Source organism: Nerophis ophidion, linkage group LG03 (genome assembly GCF_033978795.1).
Source record: "Nerophis ophidion isolate RoL-2023_Sa linkage group LG03, RoL_Noph_v1.0, whole genome shotgun sequence".
Lineage (NCBI taxonomy): Eukaryota > Metazoa > Chordata > Actinopteri > Syngnathiformes > Syngnathidae > Nerophis > Nerophis ophidion.
Window position 1 is genome coordinate 89251914 of NC_084613.1, and position 26500 is coordinate 89278413.

The window sequence follows — 26500 nt, forward strand, 5'->3', positions numbered from 1 at the left end:
ATGTCATTGATGTACAAAAGGAATTGTAGGGGACTCCATACGGACTCCTTTTAAAGGAACAAACAATAATAAGTGATGAAAGATAATGATAAACAGCGTTCATTAACGATCGGGCACTCGGCACATTCATAAGCTCGTGCAAAATGTGTTATTTTCTGCAAGTAAAGTATTTTTGAGGGATGCTATTGTTATTCAGTCAAGAACTAAGACCAAGACCTGGCGGAGGCTTAGACATGGCCGATGTGACGAAACAGAAACACATGAGCCTCCAGCAGGGGGCAGAGTAGCGTACCCAGATGTAAAACATCTTTTGCACAATCAGCCTTTTCATACAAAGTCATAAAGGAATGGAACCACCTCACAACAAACTTGAAAAGTCAAACAGACGACTCTTTATTCACAATTGAAGTTAAAAAGTGGCTTTGGAGCAATCAAAGCTGCTCACACGGTCACTAAGGTGGCCACTATGTTTGACACATCAACTTCATCTGTATTATATTTATCCATGAAGTTGAAAAGCTGCTCACACGGTCACTAAGGTGGCCACTATGTTTGACACATCAACTTCATCTGTATTATATTTATCCATGAAGTTGAAAAGCTGCTCACACGGTCACTAAGGTGGCCACTATGTTTGACACATCAACTTCATCTGTATTATATTTATCCATGAAGTTGAAAAGCTGCTCACACGGTCACTAAGGTGGCCACTATGTTTGACACATCAACTTCATCTGTATTATATTTATCCATGAAGTTGAAAAGCTGCTCACACGGTCACTAAGGTGGCCACTATGTTTGACACATCAACTTCATCTGTATTATATTTATCCATGAAGTTGAAAAGCTGCTCACACGGTCACTAAGGTGGCCACTATGTTTGACACATCAACTTCATCTGTATTATATTTATCCATGAAGTTGAAAAGCTGCTCACACGGTCACTAAGGTGGCCACTATGTTTGACACATCAACTTCATCTGTATTATATTTATCCATGAAGTTGAAAAGCTGCTCACAAGGTCACTAAGGTGGCCACTATGTTTGACACATCAACTTCATCTGTATTATATTTATCCATGAAGTTGAAAAGCTGCTCACACGGTCACTAAGGTGGCCACTATGTTTGACACATCAACTTCATCTGTATTATATTTATCCATGAAGTTGAAAAGCTGCTCACAAGGTCACTAAGGTGGCCACTATGTTTGACACATCAACTTCATCTGTATTATATTTATCCATGAAGTTGAAAAGCTGCTCACACGGTCACTAAGGTGGCCACTATGTTTGACACATCAACTTCATCTGTATTATATTTATCCATGAAGTTGAAAAGCTGCTCACACGGTCACTAAGGTGGCCACTATGTTTGACACATCAACTTCATCTGTATTATATTTATCCATGAAGTTGAAAAGCTGCTCACACGGTCACTAAGGTGGCCACTATGTTTGACATATCAACTTCATCTGTATTATATTTATCCATGACAGCATTTTTGTTGTAAATTGTGAGGTGTGTGTGTTAAAATCATGGTTGTTTTTTTTTACAAATGATGACAGATGTGAAGAAGAGCATGTATTGTCTGTGTGTTATGATATAAAGGAGGGGTGGTTGTAATGTATATGTATCTGTCAATGAAAGGGCATTTTATTACTTTTCTTAATTTGATGACATGCTATGGTATGATTTTATTGTCATCATTTTATCGCTTGATTTTTGTATCCCTTTAATTTAGGAAGCCAGGGACTGCAGGTGGAAATGAGCTTTTTAGCTATAATCTGGTGCAGAACATATCTGACTTTGAGCTTAATGTTTCTGGGCATTGTCCCTGCAAATAAAGACTCAACTAAACATTTCAGCAGCCATTTTCATCTCACTATATATTAGCGAGAGATGATAAAATACAAATGAAACGTGGAAACTTTACTTTGGAGTAGTCTGTGTACAGCTTGAAATGATTAACAAAATCTAACAAAAAAAAAAGCACTCAACGTATTGTGTACATTTCTGGCAACATTGGTGATAATTGTTGTTACACATGAAAAAACGCTGGGTTATTTTGATAACACAATTTCTCAGTTGCGAATGTGGGGTTGAATTTTGCAGTTATTTCTATGACGAGCGATCGGGTATTATTTTAACTACATTTCTGGGTTTTCAAAACTATGAACCATTTTTGGATTGTTTTTCAATGAGTAACGCATTTTTGGGTAAAAAGCTTTTTTTATCCATCCATCCATCCATCATCTTCCGCTTATCCGAGGTCGGGTCGCGGGGGCAACAGCCTAAGCAGGGAAACCCAGACTTCCCTCTCCCCAGCCACTTCGTCTAGCTCTTCCCGGGGGATCCCGAGGCGTTCCCAGGCCAGCCGGGAGACATAGTCTTCCCAACGTGTCCTGGGTCTTCCCCGTGGCCTCCTATCGGTTGGACGTGCCCTAAACACCTCCCTAGGGAGGCGTTCGGGTGGCATCCTGACCAGATGCCCGAACCACCTCATCTGGCTCCTCTCCATGTGGAGGAGCAGCGGCTTTACTTTGAGTTCCTCCCGGATGGTAGAGCTTCTCACCCTATCTCTAAGGGAGAGGAAACTCATTTGGGCCGCTTGTACCCGTGATCTTATCCTTTTGGTCATGACCCAAAGCTCATGACCATAGGTGAGGAGGGGAACGTAGATCGACCGGTAAATTGAGAGCTTTGCCTTCCGGCTCAGCTCCTTCTTCACCACAACGGACCGGTACAACGTCCGCATTACTGAAGACGCCGCACCGATCCGCCTGTCGATCTCACCATCCACTCTTCCCTCACTCGTGAACAAGACTCCTAGGTACTTGAACTCCTCCACTTGGGGCAGGGTCTCCTCCCCAACCCGGAGATGGCACTCCACCCTTTTCCGGGCAAGAACCATGGACTCGGACTTGGAGGTGCTGATTCTCATTCCGGTCGCTTCACACTCGGCTGCGAACCGATCCAGCGAGAGCTGAAGATCCCGGTCAGATGAAGCCATCAGGACCACATCATCTGCAAAAAGCAGAGACCTAATCCTGCGGTTACCAAACCGGAACCCCTCAACGCCTTGACTGCGCCTAGAAATTCTGTCCATAAAAGTTATGAACAGAATGGGTGACAAAGGACAGCCTTGGCGGAGTCCAACCCTCACTGGAAACGTGTCCGACTTACCGCCGGCAATGCGGACCAAGCTCTGGCACTGATCGTACAGGGAACGGACCGCCACAATAAGACAGTCCGATACCCCATACTCTCTGAGCACTCCCCACAGGACTTCCCGAGGGACACGGTCGAATGCCTTCTCCAAGTCCACAAAGCACATGTAGACTGGTTGGGCAAACTCCCATGCACCCTCAAGAACCCTGCCTTTTATAAAAAAGGTAATTTTTTCTTGAAGGGAATTTTATTAAAGATTAATCTCATTAACATGATTTACAATCACACATCTTAAAATATGTGAGCATGCTGTATAGAACTACTATGACCATAGGAAATTCTGGTAAAACAAAGAAATGTCACTCGTATCTTGCTGTTGAGTATATTTTAATGGAAGAACAATAGTTTTGATCAGTAGTTGGAAAGGAGAAGAACAAAGCAGCAGTAAAATTGATACTTTTAACCAACTCTTGGATCAAGTAGTGCTGAATTGTGCCACCCAATAGTTGGGTTGGAAATAACCTAACATTGTAGTGAGCATAACTCAGCTTTTGTGTTGAATAAATTCACACAAAAAAATGTTAGCCTCCTCTCCAGTAGACCTGAATAGACCTTACCGGGAAGGCTGAGGAGTGTGATCCCACCATAGTTGGAACACACCTCCAGTCCCCCTTCTTAAAGAGAGGAACCACCACCCCACCTGTCTGCCAATCCAGAGGCACCACCTTCTTAAAGAGAGGGACCACCACCCCGGTCTGCCAATCCAGAAGCACCACCTTCTTAAAGAGAGGAACCACCACCCCACCTGTCTGCCAATCCAGAGGCACCACCTTCTTAAAGAGAGGGACCACCACCCCGGTCTGCCAATCCAGAGGCACCACCTTCTTAAAGAGAGGGACCACCACCCCGGTCTGCCAATCCAGATGCACCACCTTCTTAAAGAGAGGTACCACCACCCCACCTGTCTGCCAATCCAGAGGCACCACCTTCTTAAAGAGAGGGACCACCACCCCGGTCTGCCAATCCAGAGGCACCACCTTCTTAAAGAGAGGGACCACCACCTCGGTCTGCCAATCCAGAGGCACCACCTTCTTAAAGAGAGGGACCACCACCCCGGTCTGCCAATCCAGAGGCACCACCTTCTTAAAGAGAGGGACCACCACCCCGGTCTGCCAATCCAGAGGCACCACCTTCTTAAAGAGAGGAACCACCACCCCACCTGTCTGCCAATCCAGAGGCACCACCTTCTTAAAGAGAGGGACCACCACCCCGGTCTGCCAATCCAGAGGCACCACCTTCTTAAAGAGAGGGACCACCACCCCGGTCTGCCAATCCAGAGGCACCACCTTCTTAAAGAGAGGGACCACCACCTCGGTCTGCCAATCCAGAGGCACCACCTTCTTAAAGAGAGGGACCACCACCCCGGTCTGCCAATCCAGAGGCACCGCCCTCGATGTCCACGCGATGCTGTAGAGTCTTGTCAACCAAGACAGCCCCACAGCATCCAGAGCCTTAAGGAACTCCGGGCGGATCTCATCCACCCCCAGGGTCCTGCCACCCAGGAGTTTTTTAACTACCTCAGCAACTAGTCAGATACCCCATACTTTTTGAGCACTTTCCGGGGGACACGGTCCAATGCCTTCTCCAAGTCCACAAAGCCCAAGTAGACTGCTTGGGCAAACTCCCATGCACCCTCAAGGACCCGCCCAGAGTCTAGAGCTGCTCCACAGTTCCACCACAATAATACAATTCCCTTCAAGAAAAAAGTAGCTTTTTAATAATAAAAAATAAGCCTTCTACCCAAAAATGTATTACTCATTGAAAAACAACTCAAAAAGGGTTCAGTTTTGAAATCTCAGAAATTGAGTACAAATAATAAATTTATAAACCAAAAAATGGATCGTTCTTTATAAAAATAACTCCAAAATTGAACCCAACACTCGCAACTCATAAATTGGGTTGTCAAAATAACCGGGCACTTTTTTAGTGTGAGGGCTGCATGAGTGCTGCCGGCATTCATGGAGAGAAAACTTGGACTCTGAGGGCGCTACAATACTCATTTTTGTCAGCTTCAGAATAAAGTCCTTGAGGCGTGAGGCGTGTCATTGGTGTGTTTGGAGTGGTCGGCCTACATTGACCCAACGTTGCATCCCCGCTTGTGATCCCGTGCACTTTGAGTGGTCGGCCTACATTGACCCAACGTCGCATCCCCGCTTGTGATCCCGTGCACTTTGAGTGGTCGGCCTACATTGACCCAACGTCGCGTCCCCGCTTGTGATCCCGTGCACTTTGAGTGGTCGGCCTACATTGACCCAACGTCGCGTCCCTGCTTGTGATCCCGTGCACTTTGAGTGGTCGGCCTACATTGACCCAACGTTGCGTCCCCGCTTGTGATCCCGTGCACTTTGAGTGGTCGGCCTACATTGACCCAACGTTGCGTCCCCGCTTGTGATCCCGTGCACTTTGAGTGGTCGGCCTACATTGACCCAACGTCGCATCCCCGCTTGTGATCCCGTGCACTTTGAGTGGTCGGCCTACATTGACCCAACATAGCGTCCCCGCTTGTGATCTCGTGCACTTTGAGTGGTCGGCCTACATTGACCCAACATAGCGTCCCCGCTTGTGATCCCGTGCACTTTGAGTGGTCGGCCTACATTGACCCAACGTTGCATCCCCGCTTGTGATCCCGTGCACTTTGAGTGGTCGGCCTACATTGACCCAACGTCGCGTCCCCGCTTGTGATCCCGTGCACTTTGAGTGGTCGGCCTACATTGACCCAACGTCGCGTCCCTGCTTGTGATCCCGTGCACTTTGAGTGGTCGGCCTACATTGACCCAACGTCGCGTCCCCGCTTGTGATCCCGTGCACTTTGAGTGGTCGGCCTACATTGACCCAACGTCGCGTCCCTGCTTGTGATCCCGTGCACTTTGAGTGGTCGGCCTACATTGACCCAACGTTGCGTCCCCGCTTGTGATCCCGTGCACTTTGAGTGGTCGGCCTACATTGACCCAACGTCGCATCCCCGCTTGTGATCCCGTGCACTTTGAGTGGTCGGCCTACATTGACCCAACGTTGCGTCCCCGCTTGTGATCCCGTGCACTTTGAGTGGTCGGCCTACATTGACCCAACGTTGCGTCCCCGCTTGTGATCCCGTGCACTTTGAGTGGTCGGCCTACATTGACCCAACGTTGCGTCCCCGCTTGTGATCCCGTGCACTTTGAGTGGTCGGCCTACATTGACCCAACATAGCGTCCCCGCTTGTGATCTCGTGCACTTTGAGTGGTCGGCCTACATTGACCCAACATAGCGTCCCCGCTTGTGATCCCGTGCACTTTGAGTGGTCGGCCTACATTGACCCAACGTCGCGTCCCCGTTTGTGATCCCGTGCACTTTGAGTGGTCGGCCTACATTGACCCAACGTCGCGTCCCCGCTTGTGATCTCGTGCACTTTGAGTGGTCGGCCTACATTGACCCAACATAGCGTCCCCGCTTGTGATCCCGTGCACTTTGAGTGGTCGGCCTACATTGACCCAACGTTGCATCCCCGCTTGTGATCCCGTGCACTTTGAGTGGTCGGCCTACATTGACCCAACGTCGCGTCCCCGCTTGTGATCCCGTGCACTTTGAGTGGTCGGCCTACATTGACCCAACGTCGCGTCCCCGCTTGTGATCTCGTGCACTTTGAGTGGTCGGCCTACATTGACCCAACGTTGCATCCCCGCTTGTGATCCCGTGCACTTTGAGTGGTCGGCCTACATTGACCCAACGTTGCGTCCCCGCTTGTGATCCCGTGCACTTTGAGTGGTCGGCCTACATTGACCCAACATAGCGTCCCCGCTTGTGATCCCGTGCACTTTGAGTGGTCGGCCTACATTGACCCAACGTTGCATCCCCGCTTGTGATCCCGTGCACTTTGAGTGGTCGGCCTACATTGACCCAACGTCGCGTCCCCGCTTGTGATCCCGTGCACTTTGAGTGGTCGGCCTACATTGACCCAACGTCGCGTCCCCGCTTGTGATCCCGTGCACTTTGAGTGGTCGGCCTACATTGACCCAACGTTGCGTCCCCGCTTGTGATCCCGTGCACTTTGAGTGGTCGGCCTACATTGACCCAGCGTCGCGTCCCCGCTTGTGATCCCGTGCACTTTGAGTGGTCGGCCTACATTGACCCAACGTCGCGTCCCCGCTTGTGATCCCGTGCACTTTGAGTGGTCGGCCTACATTGACCCAGCGTCGCGTCCCCGCTTGTGATCCCGTGCACTTTGAGTGGTCGGCCTACATTGACCCAGCGTCGCGTCCCTGCTTGTGATCCCGTGCACTTTGAGTGGTCGGCCTACATTGACCCAACATTGCGTCCCCGCTTGTGATCCCGTGCACTTTGAGTGGTCGGCCTACATTGACCCAACGTTGCGTCCCCGCTTGTGATCCCGTGCACTTTGAGTGGTCGGCCTACATTGACCCAACGTCGCGTCCCCGCTTGTGATCCCGTGCACTTTGAGTGGTCGGCCTACATTGACCCAGCGTCGCGTCCCCGCTTGTGATCCCGTGCACTTTGAGTGGTCGGCCTACATTGACCCAACGTCGCGTCCCCGCTTGTGATCCCGTGCACTTTGAGTGGTCGGCCTACATTGACCCAACGTTGCGTCCCCGCTTGTGATCCCGTGCACTTTGAGTGGTCGGCCTACATTGACCCAACGTTGCGTCCCCGCTTGTGATCCCGTGCACTTTGAGTGGTCGGCCTACAATGACCAAACGTTGCGTCCCCGCTTGTGATCCCTTGCACTTTGAGTGGTCGGCCTACATTGACCCAACGTCGCGTCCCCGCTTGTGATCCCTTGCACTTTGAGTGGTCGGCCTACATTGACCCAACGTCGCGTCCCCGCTTGTGATCCCTTGCACTTTGAGTGGTCGGCCTACATTGACCCAACGTTGCGTCCCCGCTTGTGATCCCTTGCACTTTGAGTGGTCGGCCTACATTGACCCAACGTCGCGTCCCCGCTTGTGATCCCTTGCACTTTGAGTGGTCGGCCTACATTGACCCAACGTCGCGTCCCCGCTTGTGATCCCTTGCACTTTGAGTGGTCGGCCTACATTGACCCAACGTTGCGTCCCCGCTTGTGATCCCTTGCACTTTGAGTGGTCGGCCTACATTGACCCAACGTCGCGTCCCCGCTTGTGATCCCTTGCACTTTGAGTGGTCGGCCTACATTGACCCAACGTTGCGTCCCCGCTTGTGATCCCTTGCACTTTGAGTGGTCGGCCTACATTGACCCAACGTCGCGTCCCCGCTTGTGATCCCTTGCACTTTGAGTGGTCGGCCTACATTGACCCAACGTTGCGTCCCCGCTTGTGATCCCGTGCACTTTGAGTGGTCGGCCTACATTGACCCAGCGTCGCGTCCCCGCTTGTGATCCCGTGCACTTTGAGTGGTCGGCCTACATTGACCCAACGTCGCGTCCCCGCTTGTGATCCCGTGCACTTTGAGTGGTCGGCCTACATTGACCCAACGTTGCGTCCCCGCTTGTGATCCCGTGCACTTTGAGTGGTCGGCCTACATTGACCCAACGTTGCGTCCCCGCTTGTGATCCCGTGCACTTTGAGTGGTCGGCCTACATTGACCCAACGTCGCGTCCCCGCTTGTGATCCCGTGCACTTTGAGTGGTCGGCCTACATTGACCCAACGTTGCGTCCCCGCTTGTGATCCCGTGCACTTTGAGTGGTCGGCCTACATTGACCCAACGTTGCGTCCCCGCTTGTGATCCCGTGCACTTTGAGTGGTCGGCCTACATTGACCCAACGTTGCGTCCCCGCTTGTGATCCCGTGCACTTTGAGTGGTCGGCCTACATTGACCCAATGTTGCGTCCCCGCTTGTGATCCCGTGCACTTTGAGTGGTCGGCCTACATTGACCCAACGTCGCGTCCCCGCTTGTGATCCCGTGCACTTTGAGTGGTCGGCCTACATTGACCCAACGTCGCGTCCCCGCTTGTGATCCCGTGCACTTTGAGTGGTCGGCCTACATTGACCCAACGTTGCGTCCCCGCTTGGGATCCCTTGCACTTTTATTTCGGGTGTGTTGAGTAAGCGTGGTTGCCGTGTGGACTGCCACCCAATAACAGGTGCTGATTGGCGCCCGGCAGCGGGGCGGCCAACACGGGGAGGGGGCGCGGCGTCTGTTGGCAGCGCCAGTGTAAACTGTATCGTTATTTCCTTCTCCTGGCGCACCGAGGTGTGTGGGGACCTAAATCTGTCGGGGCCTCCCCTCCCCCCATACTATGACATCCTGCTAACAGACTCACTGTCGCCACGCTGGAAATGGACCTTTGGGTGTGTGTGTGTGTGTGTGTGTGAGTGTGTGTGTGTGAGTGTGTGTGTGTGTGTCTTTAGTTGCACGTGTGCGTTCTCATTAGAACTGTCAAAGTTAACTCATGCAATTAGTCACAAACAAATATCGCAATAATCGTATAAAAACCCAGTTTCCATATGAGTTGGGAAATTGTGTTAGATGTAAATATAAACAGAATACAATGATTTGCAAATCCTTTTCAAGCCATATTCAGTTGAATATGCTACAAAGACAACATATTTCATGTTCAAACTCAAACATTTTTTTTTTTTTTGCAAATCAACTTTAGAATTTGATGCCAGCAACACGTGACAAAGAAGTTGGGAAAGGTGGCAATAAATACTGATAAAGTTGAGGAATGCTCATCAAACACTTATTTGGAACATCCCACAGGTGTGCAAGCTAATTGGGAACAGGTGGGTGCCATGATTGGCTATAAAAACAGCTTCCCAAAAAATGCTCAGTCTTTCACAAGAAAGGATGGGGCGAGGTACACCCCTTTGTCCACAACTGTGTGAGCAAATAGTCAAACAGTTTAAGAACAACCTTTCTCAAAGTGACATTGCAAGACATTTAGGGATTTCAACATCTACGCTCCATAATATCATCAAAAGGTTCAGAGAATCTGGAGAAATCACTCCACGTAAGCGGCATGGCCGGAAACCAACATTGAATGACCGTGACCTTCCATCCCTCAGACGGCACTGTATCAAAAAGCCACATCAATCTCTAAAGGATATCACCACATGGGCTCAGGAACACTTCAGAAAACCACTGTCACTAAATACAGTTCGTAAGTGCAAGTTAAAGTTCTACTATGCAAAGCGAAAACCATTTATCAACAACATCCAGAAACGCCGCTGGCTTCTCTGGGCCTGAGATCATCTAAGATGGACTGATGCAAAATAGAAAAGTGTTCTGTGGTCTGACGAGTCCACATTTCAAATTGTTTTTGGAAATATTCAACATCGTGTCATCCGGACCAAAGGGGAAGCGAACCATCCAGACTGTTATTGACACAAAGTGTAAAAGCCAGCATGTGTGATGGTATGGGGGTGCATTAGAGCCCAAGGCATGGGTAACTTACACATCTGTGAAGGCACCATTAATGCTGAAAGGTACATACAGCTTTTGGAACAACATATGCTGCCATTTAAGCGCTGTCTTTTTCACGGACGCCCCTGCTTATTTCAGCAAGACAATGCCAAGCCACATTCAGCACGTGTTACAACAGCGTGGCTTCGTAAAAAAAGAGTGTGGGTACTTTTCTGGCCGGCCTGCAGTCCAGACCTGTCTCCCATGGAAAATGTGTGGTGCATTATGAAGTGTAAAATAGGACAGCGGAGACCCCGGACGGTTGAAGGACTGAAGCTCTACATAAAACAAGAATGGGAAAGAATTCCACTTTCAAAGCTTCAACAATTAGTTTCCTCAGTTCCCAAACGTTTATTGAGTGTTGTTAAAAGAAAAGGTGATGTAACACAGTGGTGAACATGCCCTTTCCCAACTACTTTGTCACGTGTTGCAGCCATGAAATTCTAAGTTAATTATTATTTGCAAAAAAATAAAAAGTTTATGAGTTTGAACATCAAATATGTTGTCTTTGTAGCATATTCAACTGAATATGGCTTGAAAAGGATTTGCAAATCATTGTATTCAGTTTCAGTAATGCGGACTTTGTACCGATCCGTTGTGGTGAAGAAGGAGCTGAGCCGGAAGGCAAAGCTCTCAATTTACCGGTCGATCTACGTTCCCATCCTCACCTATGGTCATGAGCTTTGGGTCATGACCAAAAGGATAAGATCTCGGGTACAAGCGGCCCAAATGAGTTTCCTCCACCGGGTGGTGGGTCTCTCCCTTAGAGATAGGGTGAGAAGCTCTGCCATCCGGGAGGAACTCAAAGTAAAGCCGCTGCTCCTCCACATGGAGAGGAGCCAGATGAGGTGGTTCTGGCATCTGGTCAGGATGCCACCCAAACGCCTCCCAAGGGAGGTGTTTAGGGCACGTCCAACCGGTAGGAGGCCACGGGGAAGACCCAGGACACGTTGGGAAGACTATGTCTCCCGGCTGGCCTGGGAACGCCTCGGGATCCCCCGGGAAGAGCTAGACGAAGTGGCTGGAGAGAGGGAAGTCTGGGTTTCCCTGCTTAGGCTGCTGCCCCCGCGACCCAACCTCGGATATGCGGAAGAAGATGGATGGATGGATGGATGTATTCTGTTTATATTTACATCGAACACAATTTCCCAACTCATATGGAAACGGGGTTTGTATAAAAAAATGAATCGCTCACTTTCTATTGAATTGCTATAGGAATTGCCATATTTTAATTATTATGTGGAAGGCCGGGATAAAAGTGTACCTGCAGGAGGAACTTCCAAATGTTGTAACACAGGTGTCAAACTCAAGTTTATTCCATATGGCCTGCGAAAGCCTGGAAATTTTTTTTTTCTACAAAATACTTTTCATTCATTTTTTATAACTAAATGCATTTGTGTTTTCAATTTTGACAGAAAAAAAGGCATATTTTAAACGTTTTTATTATCGGATCATGCCAATGATATTATTATATACTGTATTGCAAAACTATTTTTGTGAGGTAAAAACAAATAGCTAAATATCTTACCTTAATTTATGATTTTGAAGCAAGATATACATAAAAAAATATCTAATAATCAAATTGTTGGAAAAATGTATCCAAGTTATCACAAAAACTTTGTGTTGAAATGAGTTCCCGGTGAAAAGACTAAAAGCTGTCTTTGAACCTACCAAGAAGAAGGCTTGTAAAACTCCATGAAGGTGTTCTGTTTCTTTCACGTGTTGTAATTAACAGAAAGATATTGTTTTTTAACCCAAGAACTGCAAAGCGGAGAGAATGCAGGACCTGCCCAAGTTCCTGACGACCTCTTTTTGAACTGTTTTACGAACCTCTTTTTCGAACTGTTTTTTACGACCTCTTCTGTGAACTGTTTACGACCCCGTCCCTTTGGAAGCAGCTGTGGACATGTGGTCAGGGAAAATCCAAATAAAGGAGGCTGCGTACAATCTTTCGCCAGAGCGTGCTGAGACTACGAGAGTACAGACCAGTCGTTCCTCCTCAAATTGAGCCGAATTTGATTCTGTCTCTGTTTTATTCTTTGCTTCTTGTCTTGTTTAATAGATGTCGTCAGTGTTTGAACCTGACACAAATGCATTTCGATTAATCGTGATTAATCACAGGCTATAATGTAAAATAATCTAAAAATATCGGCCCTCTGAAAGCAGCCATTACCGCGATGTGGCCCTCAATGAAAATGAGTTTGACACCCCTGCGTTACAAAAAAAGAGCACGGAGACTAATAAACACATAGATGTGCTGGCTATAACGTCCATCTAATAATCTATTTTACAATCGATTTCAAGTTGATTTTATAAAGCCCATTCCACATTTGATGGAATGAGTGTGGTTATTATTGTGGACATAATTATATACTGTATAATATGTATCATGTTAATATACTTAATCATGTCAAGTGTCATGTGATTAGCAATACAATATTGCTGATTAAGAATCAGATGATTAGATGTGAGTGAAGGGGCAGGACATAATTTGTGTTCTTTCATTATTACTATTGTTTTTCTGGAGATTAAGTATTTTGTCATGAATATGTTGAATTTTTTTACAAAACCCCAACACGAGTGAAGTTGTCACCTTGTGTAAACGGTAAATAAAAACAGGATACAATGATTTGCAAATCCTTTTCAACTTATATTCAATTGAGTAGACTGCAAAGACAAGATACTTCATGTTTGAACTGAGAAACTTTGTTATTTTTTGCAAATATTTGCTCATTTGGAATGTGATGCCTGCAACATGTTTCAAAAAGCTGGCAAAAGTGGCAAAGAAGACTGAGAAAGTTGAGGAATGCTCATCAAACACTTATTTGGAAGATCCCACAGGTGGACAGGCTAATTGGGAACAGGTGGGTGCCATGATTGGCTATAAAAGCAGCTTCCAAGAAATGCTCAGTCATTCACAAAGAAGGATGGGGCGAAGGTCACCACTTTGTCAACAAATGCATGAGCAAAATGTGGAAGAGATTAGGAACAACATTTCTAAATGAGCTATTGCAAGGAATGTAGGGATTTCACCATCTACGGTTCGTAATATCCCCATAAGGTTCAGAGAATTTGGTTAAATTACTGCATGTAAGCGGCAAGGCTGAAAACCGACATTTAATGCCCGTCACCTTGGATCCCTCAGGTGGCAAAAAGCGACATCAGTGTGAAAAGGATATCACCACATGGGCTCAAGAACACTTGAGAAAACCACTGCCAGTAACTACGGTTGGTCGCTACATCTGTAGGTTCAAGTTAAAACTTTACTATGCAAAACAAAAGCTGTTTATCAACAACACCCAGAAACGCCTCGCTGCCATTTTTTTTGCAATGTGTTGCTGCCATTAAATTCTAAGTTTATTATTTGCCCCCCCAAAAAAAAATCAAGTTTCCCAGTTTTAACATTAAATATCTTGTCTTTGCAGTCTGTTCAATTGAATACAAGTTGAAAAAGATTGGCAAATTATTGTATTCTGTTTTTATTTACCATTTACACAATGTGACAACTTCACTGGTTTGGGGTTTTGTAAGTTGTGTAAATGGAAGGTATTTTTGGTTTGTTGTGTCCAAAATGAATTGATGAAAAGAAAAAAAAGCTTATTTTCTGTCAATCACACAGATTTTGAGTTCGTCAAATAGTGCTCTTATGTCAGTGTTCACCAACCTTTTCCAGGCCAAGATCCCTGGTGCCAGGCCTGAACCTCGCCCAATCTACCCTTGTGCCAACTGTATACTATACCTCTAACACTTTGTTTAAAAAGTCATCCATATTTGGTCCCTGGGATGCATGCCCAGAGAACTGCAAGGCGTGCGGGTGTAGCGCCGGCCAGCCATTGAGGCTGAGCCCATGTGTACATTGGTAAACCTCATTCCCTGACAACCTCAGGAGCAGTGCCGGCTATCGGGTGGAACAACCTGGCACGCTCGTCTCTCATGCCGGACAAACCATGTTCAAGTCCAGGGTGGAACAGAAAAGCAGGGACTGAACCCCGCGGGTTACACGGGATGTTCAGGGGTTAAAATGCTAAAATGCTTGCCTTTTTGCAAGCCTGTTGGTCACTCTCCAGAGGAGGAGGGATATCTTTAGGATTGACCAGTAGAGTCCCAAAGATGGACGGTTTGGTGACTCTAATCTGAGGTCTTAAATACATGAGATTACCTCCTATCATTGTGTACAATAGTTTACTCAAAAGAATCAATGCAACACGAAGACCAGAATCCAAGCATATACTCTAAGTAAATGAAGTCAAGTAAATAAAGGACTGTCACATACCCTGATCACTTCAGGACTCTGCTGGATGAGGAGGGTTGAACCAGTCTCTGTCGGCACAGGAAGGTCCACAGGTTCTTGAAGAATCCCAGGTAGGCTGTGACCAGTCGGTAAAGCTTCAAATGCAGCGTCAGGTGTTGAGGATACGGAGGATTGAGAGTTCGCAGATGAAGGCAAAAGTTTGGGATCCACAATTGGGACTTCTGAAACGGTTTTAGATGACGGGGTTGCAGATGTAGGTTCAGGCACAGAATTGAATGCGGCCTCAGGTGTAGTTTTAAGTGCCATTGAAGCAGTGCATACCTCTTCAGTTGTAAGGGTTGGCGTAGGTGTGCGTGCAGAGAGTTTGGGCGGTATGGCTGGAACTGTTTCTACGTGATTGTTAGTGGGAGTAGTTTGGACCTCTGTGGTCTCCACTGGAGTGTCGGCCCTCCCAGTGGTAGCCAGTGTGTCTTGCAGAAGCCTCATCACCTCTCGCTCCTTTCCACTGTTCCTCTCAGCACTTCCTGTACTCCCTGCCCCGGAATCCACAAGCTCTTGGGCAAAACTCTCAATGCTCTCCAGGATTCTCAGCAGCAGCGCCCCATCCTGCTCTCCTTCCTCACCTGTCGGAGCGTTATCTACTTGAGGGGCCTTGAGGCTGCTGCTATTCGCAACTAGGTTGCTACCAGGGATTTTGACTTGGTACTCGGGCATTTTAGGCTGGATTGGAGCTTCGGTGGACACCATGCCCTGGCCTCGCTTTCTAGTTTTGACTGGAAGAGGAGGTTCTGAGTTTCTGGGATTGCTCATGCTCTGAGAAAGATTCTCCAGATCCATGAGGAGCTTGTCGATGTCATCGTTTCTATTTGCTGCAGCTTTGGAGGAAGCAGGCCTTGCAGGGTTGGATAAGTCTAGTTGTGACGGATGCACAGGTTTACTTAAGGTGGTCTGTGGAGACATTTGTTCGGATGTCTTAACCATATCTGCATCTTCCTCTTCAATGTACAGAGCCTCCATAGGAGATCCGGGAGGGGTGTGGCTGTATGGCGGAGTAGGGGAAATTCGAAGACGGGATGGTGAGTGTGTTAAAGAGGGATTAGAATTTTTGACAGGAGTGGGAGAGAGACGTTGACGAGATATAGACGGTGAAGAATGTGAATGTGGAAGTCCATTGGTAAGTGCCAAAGATTTGGATGGGAAGCTGTGAGAAAGGGAGGATAATGAAACAGAGGAGGGAGTAGAGGTGGCAGGATGAGTCTTTGGGATGGGAGGCGACTGGACAACATCTTCATAACGAGGAGGTTGCTCGTTGCCAAATATCGGCGAGAAAGGTGCCTGTTGGAGGGCGTGGAGATTGTTCATCAGTTCTAAAAGGTCACTGTGCCCACTTCCAGGGGTACTCTCACCCTGACCACCTTGCCCGCTGCCTCCAAACCCCTCCAGCTCCAGTGGTAGTCTCTTAAGATACGTACTAAGTCGAGTCATCAAAGCCCGGTACACACTGTCGGGACTGGCTCCCCCATCCTGAGGCCCTGCGCCAGCTTTGCGTCTAATGCACTGCTTGATGATATCGGTACATTTCTTCAGGTCTTCGGAGCATTTAAGCAAAATGTCAAGGCAGGCCCGGATGTCCTCCCCACCTGCACCATTCGCAGCCGCCTCAGCCCAGGTTTTCTCCAGTAGGCGGGCGATCAGATTCTCTTCTCCTAAGGTGTTACGGTAAAGAGAGGCCATGGTGTTCACAGTTTGGTCAAGTGACCCGCTGTTGATGCTTGACGACCCATTTAATTTTGTAACGGTTGACAAGGAGCCTTTCAACTTTGTCTCCTCAAGTCCTGCCACCTTGCCAAGCACCAGTGGAGGCGTGTTCTCATCATTAGGAGTCGCGGTGCCATTGCTTGTTCCGTGACTGGAGATATTGGAGCTGAAGTGGCCGTAGATGATCTCTAAATCGGTGGAGCGACGGCTCAATGACTCTGGTCGCACCTTACGGCCTTTTCGGAAGGTGACCTGGCTGGAGGAGGAGAGGCGGAGCTTGTCAAAGGAAAACTCTTTGAGCTTACCACTGGCCAGGTTGATGGCCTCCTCAGTGATGTCCTTCAGGCTACCGTAGCAGCTCAGGTTCCCCATAGATCCTCCACCACTGGGGATCTTCTTCCCTCGCCACGCATTGCTGTCCTCTCCTACGGACACATTTCCACTGCTGCTTACCCTCTCCAGAGCACTGCAGTTAAAACTACTCTCAATAGCAGTGTTTATTTTGCCATGACCGGGGAGCTGCTGGCTGGTCCGAGAGTGTATGGGCGAGCCGGTCAACGAGTCAGGTGAAAGGAGCAGCTCGGAGCAGGTGCTGTGGTGGGCCACGGTGCATTCCAGGCCTCGGGAAAGTGCCCCGCACGGCCCTGAACAATAGTGCACGGCGTGGGAGTGAGCGCGCCGGTCCACCACTACGCTGTTATAGCAGCTCACGCTGCTCACCACCACACGGTACGCTGCTGCCATGGCGACTGAGCCGTCAGGGCATAGGACGACGACGACAACAACAACAACAACAAAAACAGTCGCAAAAAGGGATTTAAAAGTGTTGACTACAAATCATCTCGCAGATAAACGTCTCTCCTCACTCGACTCTTGAACGACTTCCAAACTGAGAACCGTTCTTAGCTTCCAGCCATGAAAAAATGTCAGTCCCATTGCAAAAGAAAAGAATTGAGTGAGAAAGAAGAATCTTATTAACAGCTGCAAGTTTCTTCCTGCCGCTCCACAGGCTCCTTCTAGCAGCTGCTCGTTATCCGCTAATGACAGCCAGGGAGGACGACCACAGCGGAAGCTCCGGCTGGGCAATCACCCTAAAAGCTCCACTGCAGCCCCTTGGGTGGAATCCAACTCCAGCATCAATCCAAACGTGGCTCATTTGGGCGACCAGACGTTGGGAGAAATCCTTTTCTTTCCTCTACCTCTTTGTTCTTTTCAAAAAAAAAAAAAGGTCCCTTCGCAGCCGAGTAGAACTTGCTGACTCCCACACAGCTGCGTGATGGCGACCAAAGCCGGCGCACTGGCCTTCTCTCTCTGCGCTCGTGTTGCGTCTGGGAGTCCGGCCCCTCGGTCCCGACTGTCATCCGGGTGTCAGGAGGCCTTGTGCTGCTTTCTCTGACACGGCAACGCCACCTGGGAGTGAGGCCTCTCGGTCCCGACTGTCATCCGGGTGTCAGGAGGCCTTGTGCTGCTTTCTCTGACACCAGAACGCCACCTGGGAGTGAGGCCTCTCGGTCCCGACTGTCATCCGGGGGTCAGGAGGCCTTGTGCTGCTTTCTCTGACACCAGAACGCCACCTGGGAGTGAGGCCTCTCGGTCCCGACTGTCATCCGGGGGTCAGGAGGCCTTGTGCTGCTTTCTCTGACACCAGAACGCCACCTGGGAGTCACGGGGATGGGGGAGAGAAAGTCAAACATCAGTGTCGCATAGCTGTAGCATACATAGAACATAAACATGCGACTATATCTTGTCTGTCTTTATTTGTGTTGGCCCTGCGATGAGGTGGCCACTTGTCCAGGGTGTACGCTGCCTTCCGCCCCAATTCAGCAGAGATATTCTCCGGCGACCCCTCGCCACCCCGAAAGGGACAATGGATGGATGGATCTTATGACAATTAGTTGCTGGGTTGTTTGATGGTGGCCAAATTTTGTTTTGTTTGTTGTTGTATTGTAAAATATAAAATATATAACATACACAACATGTACAGTACAGGCCAAAAGTTTGGACACACCTTCTTATTCCATGCGTTTTTTTTTCATGACTATTTACATTGTAGATCAGGGGTCCCCAAACTACGACCAAACTAATTTATTTATTATTTGTTTAAATCTGTCCTTTCTAATCCATTTTCTACCGCTTGTTACTCTCGGTGTCTCCTAGCCGCTCAGGCAAATTATATTGTCACAAAATGCATTTTCACATCAATAACATGACATAATAGTGCTCGGAATATACATACATACATACATACATACATATATATATATATATATACATATACATACATATATATATACATATATACATATATATATATATATATATATATATATATATATACATACATATATATATATATATATATATATACATATATATATACATATATATATATATATATACATATATATATATATATATATATATATATGTATATATATATGTATATATTTATATAAATTCAGTACAGTGTTGATCTCCTGAAGACATGATTTTATTTCACAATTCCTTGAGAGAAAAAACATCCTGGTTAGGCGTGTGCATAGCAGTGTGTGTGCGGTATAGAGTGACATGACATATAATCATGTCATGTGTTTCTTCCTTGGATGAAGGCAGGTTTACAGCTTTGTTGTGACATTTTACTTACGTATGTTATGTTGCAGCTATTTCAAATAGTTTTGTCAATTTGTTCCTGGCCTGAAATATATTGGCCCTTGGAAACATATCTTTGTCTTCACCAGAGTTCAGCGATGCACATGCATGTCCAGTTGATCAACAGATTGTATTATTAATCTCCAGTGCACTGAACTCAAGGCTAAAAGGCCAGAAATGGGAGCCTAAAAAATATTTAAAAAAGAAAGGAGTAACTAAATAGTTACTTTTCACAGTAACACATTACTTGTGGTGAAAGTGACCGAGTTAATTCTGAAATAAAGTAACTAGTAACTGTAACTAGATGCTGGTTTTTAGTGACTAACCCAACACTGATGACCAGCATGGAAAAAAGGTCATCAACTTTGCCAAAAAAGTGTGTCAAGAGAAGTTCCCGTGGCCAACTCCTAAATTCCTGAACTAAAATATCATTGATACTTTGTGGAGTAAGCAGTCTGAGACGCCAAAGAATGAGATTTATGTGAATATGAATTATGGTTGTCTGCAATTCACCAACACTCAGGCGCTCCTTTGTATTGAACATCACATGACTGACGCAGCATCCCTGTCACATAAAGGATCTTTCATTTGTCTTTTGAAAGTAGGTCTTTGAAAAAACAGCACAACCCTCCTCCTGTCGTATGGATCTTAACCATAGGGCCCCATAACGATCTGTTCCTCAGCTGCCACTATCGGTGGTAGTACACTTTCTCACCACTTGGGGCAGTCATGACCATACTTGCCAACCCTCACGGTTTATTCGGGAGACTCCCGAAATTCAGCGCCTCTCCCGAAAACCTACCGAAATTCAGGCGGAGCTGGAGGCCACGACCCCTCCAACGCCATGCGGACCTGAGTGAGCCTGTTTTCACGTCCGCTTTCCCACAATCGAAACAGGGTGTCTGCCCAATGACGTTATAACTGTAGAATGATCGAGGGCGAGTTCTTGGTTTTTGATGTGGGTTTATTGTTAGACACTTTCATTAACGTCCTCCCAGCGCGGCAACAACACACAACAACAGCAGTCACGTTTTCGTCTACCGTAAAATAGTTTGTCTACCGTAAACAGCAATGTTGTGTCACTCTTAAACAGTACAATACTGCCATCTACTGTACATGCATATGGTTAGAAAAATAGTGACAGAGAATAGAACAAGGATGGACAATTCAACCCTTAACTCAACAATGAGTAGATGAGTGTTATGTGTGTGTATATGTGTAAATAAATGAAAACTGAAATTCAAGTATTTCTTATATATATATATATATATATATATATAAATATATATATATATATATGAAATATTTGACTTGGTGACTTGTAGCTGTAAATATACTCCTCCCCTCTTAAACACGCCCCCCACCCCACCCCCGACCATGCCCCCCAGCCCCTGAAATTGGAGGTCTGAAGGTTGGCAAGTATGGTCATGAAAATGTCAAACAAACAGAAGAACACTGGGGCTTAAGTCCTATGGACCCGTTTCTTAAGTGCAAAAAATATGACTAAAGTAGTGAAGCTGTATTTTCATTTAATTGTATTATTATTTATTATAATTTAGTTGGGATGTATTTGTTTTAGTACAGCGTAATATCCATCCATTTCCTACCGCTTGTCCCTAATTATATGTAAAAAAACAAAACGTTTTTGATCTGTTTTTATCTATATTTGATAAGTATTTATTTTAGCACTGTGCAATAATATGTACACAATTTGTTTTGCCGTTTTTATGAGTACTTTTGTGCGCTATATTTTAATACTATTCTTTTTTTTGTAACCAGCCTGCCCTCAGCCTTGATAATAATCTTTGCGATTAACTCACTTGAAAATGTTCATCATTACTAATTCAGTTTTAAAATTTGGCTGGGCCCCGGGTCCCTCTGTAGTGGAAAAGGTTGTGGCCCCGAGGTCAAAAAGTTTAGGAAATCCTTGATGTAGATTACGTTTGCATTTGTTCCTGAAAAACAGCACAGCCCGGTTGTCATATAGAGGATCTTTGACTTGTGTTTTCTGTGATGAGGTGGCGACTTGTCCAGGGTGTACCTCGCCTACTGCCTGAATGCAGCTGAGATAGGCGCCAGAAAATGGCTGGATGGATGGACTTGTGTTTTTAAAGTAGGTCCTGAAAAACAGGGGAGTACTGCTGTCATATAAAGGATCTTTGACATGTGTTTTAAAATATGCCCTTGAAAACAAAAGAGCACTCTTGCTATATAGAGGATCTTTGACTTGTGTTTTAAAATATGTCCTTGAAAACAAAAGAGCACTCTTGCTATATAGAGGATCTTTGACTTGTGTTTTAAATTATGTCCTTAAAAACAAGAGAGGACTGCTGTCATGTAGAGGATCTTTAGTTAATTACATGTTACCGAACTGTTGTGTTACTTTAGTTAATGACATGTTACAGAAGTGTTGTGTTACTTTAGTTAATGACATGTTAGAGAAGTGTTGTGTTACTTTAGTTAATGACATGTTACAGAAGTGTTGTGTTACTTGAGTTAATGACATGTTACAGAAGTGTTGTGTTACTTTAGTTAATGACATGTTACAGAAGTGTTGTGTAACTTTAGTCAATGACATGTTACAGAAGTGTTGTGTTACTTTAGTTAATGACATGTTACAGAAGTGTTGTGTTACTTGAGTTAAGTACATGTTACAGAAGTGTTGTGTAACTTTAGTCAATGACATGTTACATAAGTGTTGTGTAACTTTAGTTAATGACATGTTACAGAAGTGTTGTGTTACTTTAGTTAATGACATGTTACAGAAGTGTTGTGTTACTTTAGTTAATGACATGTTACAGAAGTGTTGTGTTACTTTAGTTAATGACATGTTACAGAAGTGTTGTGTAACTTTAGTTAATGAAATGTTACAGAAGTGTTGTGTTACTTTAGTTAATGACATGTTACAGAACTGTTGTGTTACTTTAGTTAATGACATGTTACAGAAGTGTTGTGTTACTTTAGTTAATGACATGTTACAGAAGTGTTGTGTTACTGTAGTTAATGACATGTTACAGAACTGTTGTGTTACTTTAGTTAATGACATGTTACAGAAGTGTTGTGTTACTTTAGTTAATGACATGTTACAGAAGTGTTGTGTTACTTTAGTTAATGACATGTTACAGAAGTGTTGTGTTACTTGAGTTAATGACATGTTACAGAAGTGTTGTGTTACTTGAGTTAATGACATGTTACAGAAGTGTTGTGTTACTTTAGTTAATGACATGTTACAGAAGTGTTGTGTTACTTGAGTTAATGACATGTTACAGAAGTGTTGTGTTACTTGAGTTAATGACATGTTACAGAAGTGTTGTGTTACGTGAGTTAATGACATGTTACAGAAGTGTTGTGTTACTTGAGTTAATGACATGTTACAGAACTGTTGTGTTACTTGAGTTAATGCCATGTTACAGAAGTGTTGTGTTACTTTAGTTAATGCCATGTTACAGAAGTGTTGTGTTACTTTAGTTAAGTACATGTTACAGAAGTGTTGTCTTACTTGAGTTAATGCCATGTTAATGAACTGTTGTGTTACTTTAGTTAATGCCATGTTACAGAAGTGTTGTGTTACTTTAGTTAATGACATGTTACAGAAGTGTTGTGTTACTTTAGTTAATTACATGTTACAGAAGTGTTGTGTTACTTGAGTTAAGTATATGTTACAGAAGTGTTGTGTTACTTTAGTTAATGACATGTTACAGAACTGTTGTGTTACTTTAGTTAATTGCATGTTACAGAAGTGTTGTGTTACTTGAGTTAATGACATGTTACAGAAGTGTTGTGTTACTTGAGTTAATGACATGTTACAGAAGTGTTGTGTTACTTGAGTTAAGTATATGTTACAGAAGTGTTGTGTTACTTTAGTTAATGACATGTTACAGAACTGTTGTGTTACTTTAGTTAATTGCATGTTACAGAAGTGTTGTGTTACTTGAGTTAATGACATGTTACAGAAGTGTTGCGTTACTTGAGTTAATGACATGTTACAGAAGTGTTGTATTGCTCATTCAGGGATGTCGTTGTGCTATTTTGCTGTATGGAGGGTGAGTAGAAGAATGTATATATTTGTGGGCGCTCTGACCTGGGAAAGGTCGAGGATTAAATAAGCTCTTCTTCTTCCTACTTCTTTTCGGACATGATGTGATGTGAGGTGATATTGTATTGTCTGTTTTGTATTGTGTTGTGTTGTAAATATTCATGTTCAAAATAAACTAAGAAAAGAAAGAAAGAAAAGAAAGTAGGTCCTGAAAAACGACACAGCGCTCTTATCATTGAGGATCTTTGACTTTTGTTTTTAAAGAAGATTCTGGAAAACTGGGAGAGTACTGCTGTCATATAGAGGATCTTTGAAATGTTTTGTGAAGTAGGCACTTAGAAACAAGAGCGTACTCCAGCCACATAGAGGATCTTTGACTTGTGTTTTTAATGTAGGTGCTTAAAAATAGCACAGCACTATTTTCCTATAGAAGATCTTTGGGTTGTGTTTTAAAGTAGGTCCTGAAAAACAGCACAATTGTCATATGGAGGATCTTTGATTTGTGATGTTAAATTAGGTGCTTAAAACAGCACAGCACTATTTTCCAATAGAGGATCTTTGGGTTGTGTATTTTTTCAAGTAAGTCCTGCAAAACAGTACAACACTATTGTCATACAGAGGATCTTTGATTTGTGTGTTTTTTTTTAAAAAAAAGTACGTCCTACAAAACAGCACAACACTATTGTCATATCGAGGACTTTTGACTAGTGTTTTAAAGTACGTCCTTAAAAACAGGAGAGTACTCTTGTCATATAGAGGATCTTTGACTAGCAAGTACAATAAGTCAATTCATATTGTACTTTGTTTTTTTTTGTGTGTTGTTTTTGCAACAAAACGAAAAACCTTTTATAAAGTTCAACTGGACCGTTTTAAGTGGTTCACTTATTTTTGCACTTGTGTGATGATTACAAAAAGAAGAAAAAAAAACAAAAATCTCACATTTGCATGTACTCGCCTTCTTTGTTTGGAAAGTGAAAAGCTGTATTTTCTAAACAGGATAAATAGGATCAGTGGTTCCCTTCTTCTTCCACTTGAAAGAAAGTCAACATGCTAATGTTGTGTTGGATTGTGTTACAAAGAATGGTTACACAACCGCCCTGTCTTCTAAACTGTGTCGACCGCTTGGAACGGCGAGTCATGTTTTCGGCGGCTCGACCCCAACTTCTCGTTTTGAAATTCTCCACAAGGCCCGGAGAAGTACTGGTCCCGTGGAAACCTCCACCAGCGGCCTCTTCAAGACCTGTCCAGAGTGACACGCAGGCTACACAACTTGGCAAAGTCGGAAATATGTCTGCTGTCACCAAAGGAATTACAGGACAATCCACGCAAGTGCATATTTACACTGACCGCGTGTGTGTGTGTGTGTGTGTGTGTGTGTGTGTGTGTGTGTGTGTGTGTGTGCTGCTGTCCCTGTCCATCACAGGGTCATATGAGGAGCAGATTAAGGTTTCTGACCGCAAACCCCCGTCGTCACGGAGACGGTCAGCGAGGAGGCCACACCCCCACTCTGCGTTTAAATCAGAAACTCTCTCGGGGCTCCATCACCGCTTCGCCGGCGCCAACATTTGAAAAGGTTTGCTGAAAAAGAATAACAATTACCTCCACGTTGGTGCAAGTCTGGATAAAAATGTGGTTCGTTTAGAACTGGAATCATTTTTAGTCAAGCGCATTGATTTGTTCTTGTCACACTTTGTGTGTCGTCTGCAGCGGCGCCACTTAAGCACTTTGTCCAGTTTACATCTGCTCTGACAACTGGAAACACAGCAGCCTCCACCAGGGGGCGGTGTAGCATACCCAGATGTAAAACCTCTTTAGCACAATCAGCCTTTTCATGCAAAGCCACAAAGTCAAGGGTAAATGGGTCGTACTTGTACAGCGCTTTTCTACCTTTTTTCAAGGAACTCCAAGCGCTTTGACGCTATTTCCACATTCACACACTGATAGTGGGAGCTGCCATGCAAGGCCCAAACCAGGACCCATCAGGAGCAAGGTTGAAATGTCTTGCTCAAGGACACAACGGACGTGGCTAGGACGGTGGAGGTGGGGATTGAACCAGGAACCCTCAGGTTGCTTGCACGGCCACTCTCCCAAGCACTTCTGGTGTAAATTGTGAGGTGTGTGTGTGTGTTAAAATCCTGGTTGTTTTTACGAATGATGACAGATGTGAACAAGAGGATGTATTGTCTTTGTGTTCTGATGTAAAGGAGGCGTGCTTGTAATGTATATGAAGTATGTGTCCATGAAAGGGCATTTTTTGACGTTTCTTAATTTGATTACATGCTATAGTATGATTTTAGATTTTATTGTCATCATTTTATTGCTTGATTTTTGTACCCCTTTAATCTAGGTAGCCAGGGACTGCAGAAATGAGCTCTTAGGCTAGAATCTGGTGCAGAACATATCTGTCTTTGAACTTAATGTTTCGGTGCATTGAATTGTTCTTTTACTTGTACAAAATATTTCTTATACTTGCAGAATGTAGCTTTTTAATTAAATAAAAATTATGTTTACACTTGAAAATCGTTTTTTGATTGAAGAAACATTTTTTTATACTTGTGAATCATTTTTTTCCCTGAAAAAGTGTTTGTATGTGCAAATCATATTTTTGACTTGAAAAGTATTTTTAAATGCGTATATTTTTTTTAATTAAAAACATTTTTTTTTTTTATACTTGAGAATCTTTTTTTTTATTTGCAGAATTTTTTATTTTTTTTACACCGGTGAATTGTTTTTTTAATTGAAAAAAAATATTTTTTATTTGTGAATGTAAAAATACAAAAATTAGTTTTACTTGTGAGTTGTTCTTTTACTTGCAGAAAACATTTCTAATACTCGCAGAATATAGCTTTTTAACTAAATAAAAATTGTGTTTAGTCTTGCAAATCGTTTTTTAATTGAAGAAACATTCTTTTTTTTACTTGTGAATCATTTTTTTCACCTGACGAAAAATGTGCTTATATGTGCAAATCCTTTTTTTATTGAAGAAACATTTTTTTTATACTTGTGAATCGTTTTTTTTACCTGAAAAAAAAAGTGTTTATATGTGCAAATACTACTTTTTACTTGAAGAAATATAATTTTAAATGCGATTTTTTTTTTTAATTAAAACATTTTTTTTTAAATGCGAATCATTTTTTTAATTGCTACATTTTCTTCTTTTTTTACACCTGTGAATTGTTTTTTTTGGGGGTTGAAGAT

General features: G+C 44.6%; 1 protein-coding gene across 4 annotated transcripts in view; it reads right to left on the bottom strand.

Annotated features, from left to right (window-relative positions):
- Positions 1–26500, bottom strand: part of ppp2r3a (protein phosphatase 2, regulatory subunit B'', alpha) — a 172908-nt gene that overhangs the window by 73354 nt on the left and 73054 nt on the right. For 2 of the 4 annotated variants that reach the window (XM_061896354.1, XM_061896355.1), the window contains one exon: positions 14881–18273. In XM_061896354.1, the coding sequence (XP_061752338.1) occupies positions 14881–17361 (2481 nt within the window). In that variant the 5' untranslated portion in view covers positions 17362–18273. The remainder of the gene's footprint in view (positions 1–14880; positions 18274–26500) is intronic. The other 2 variants (XM_061896358.1, XM_061896356.1) reach the window with 2 other exon arrangements.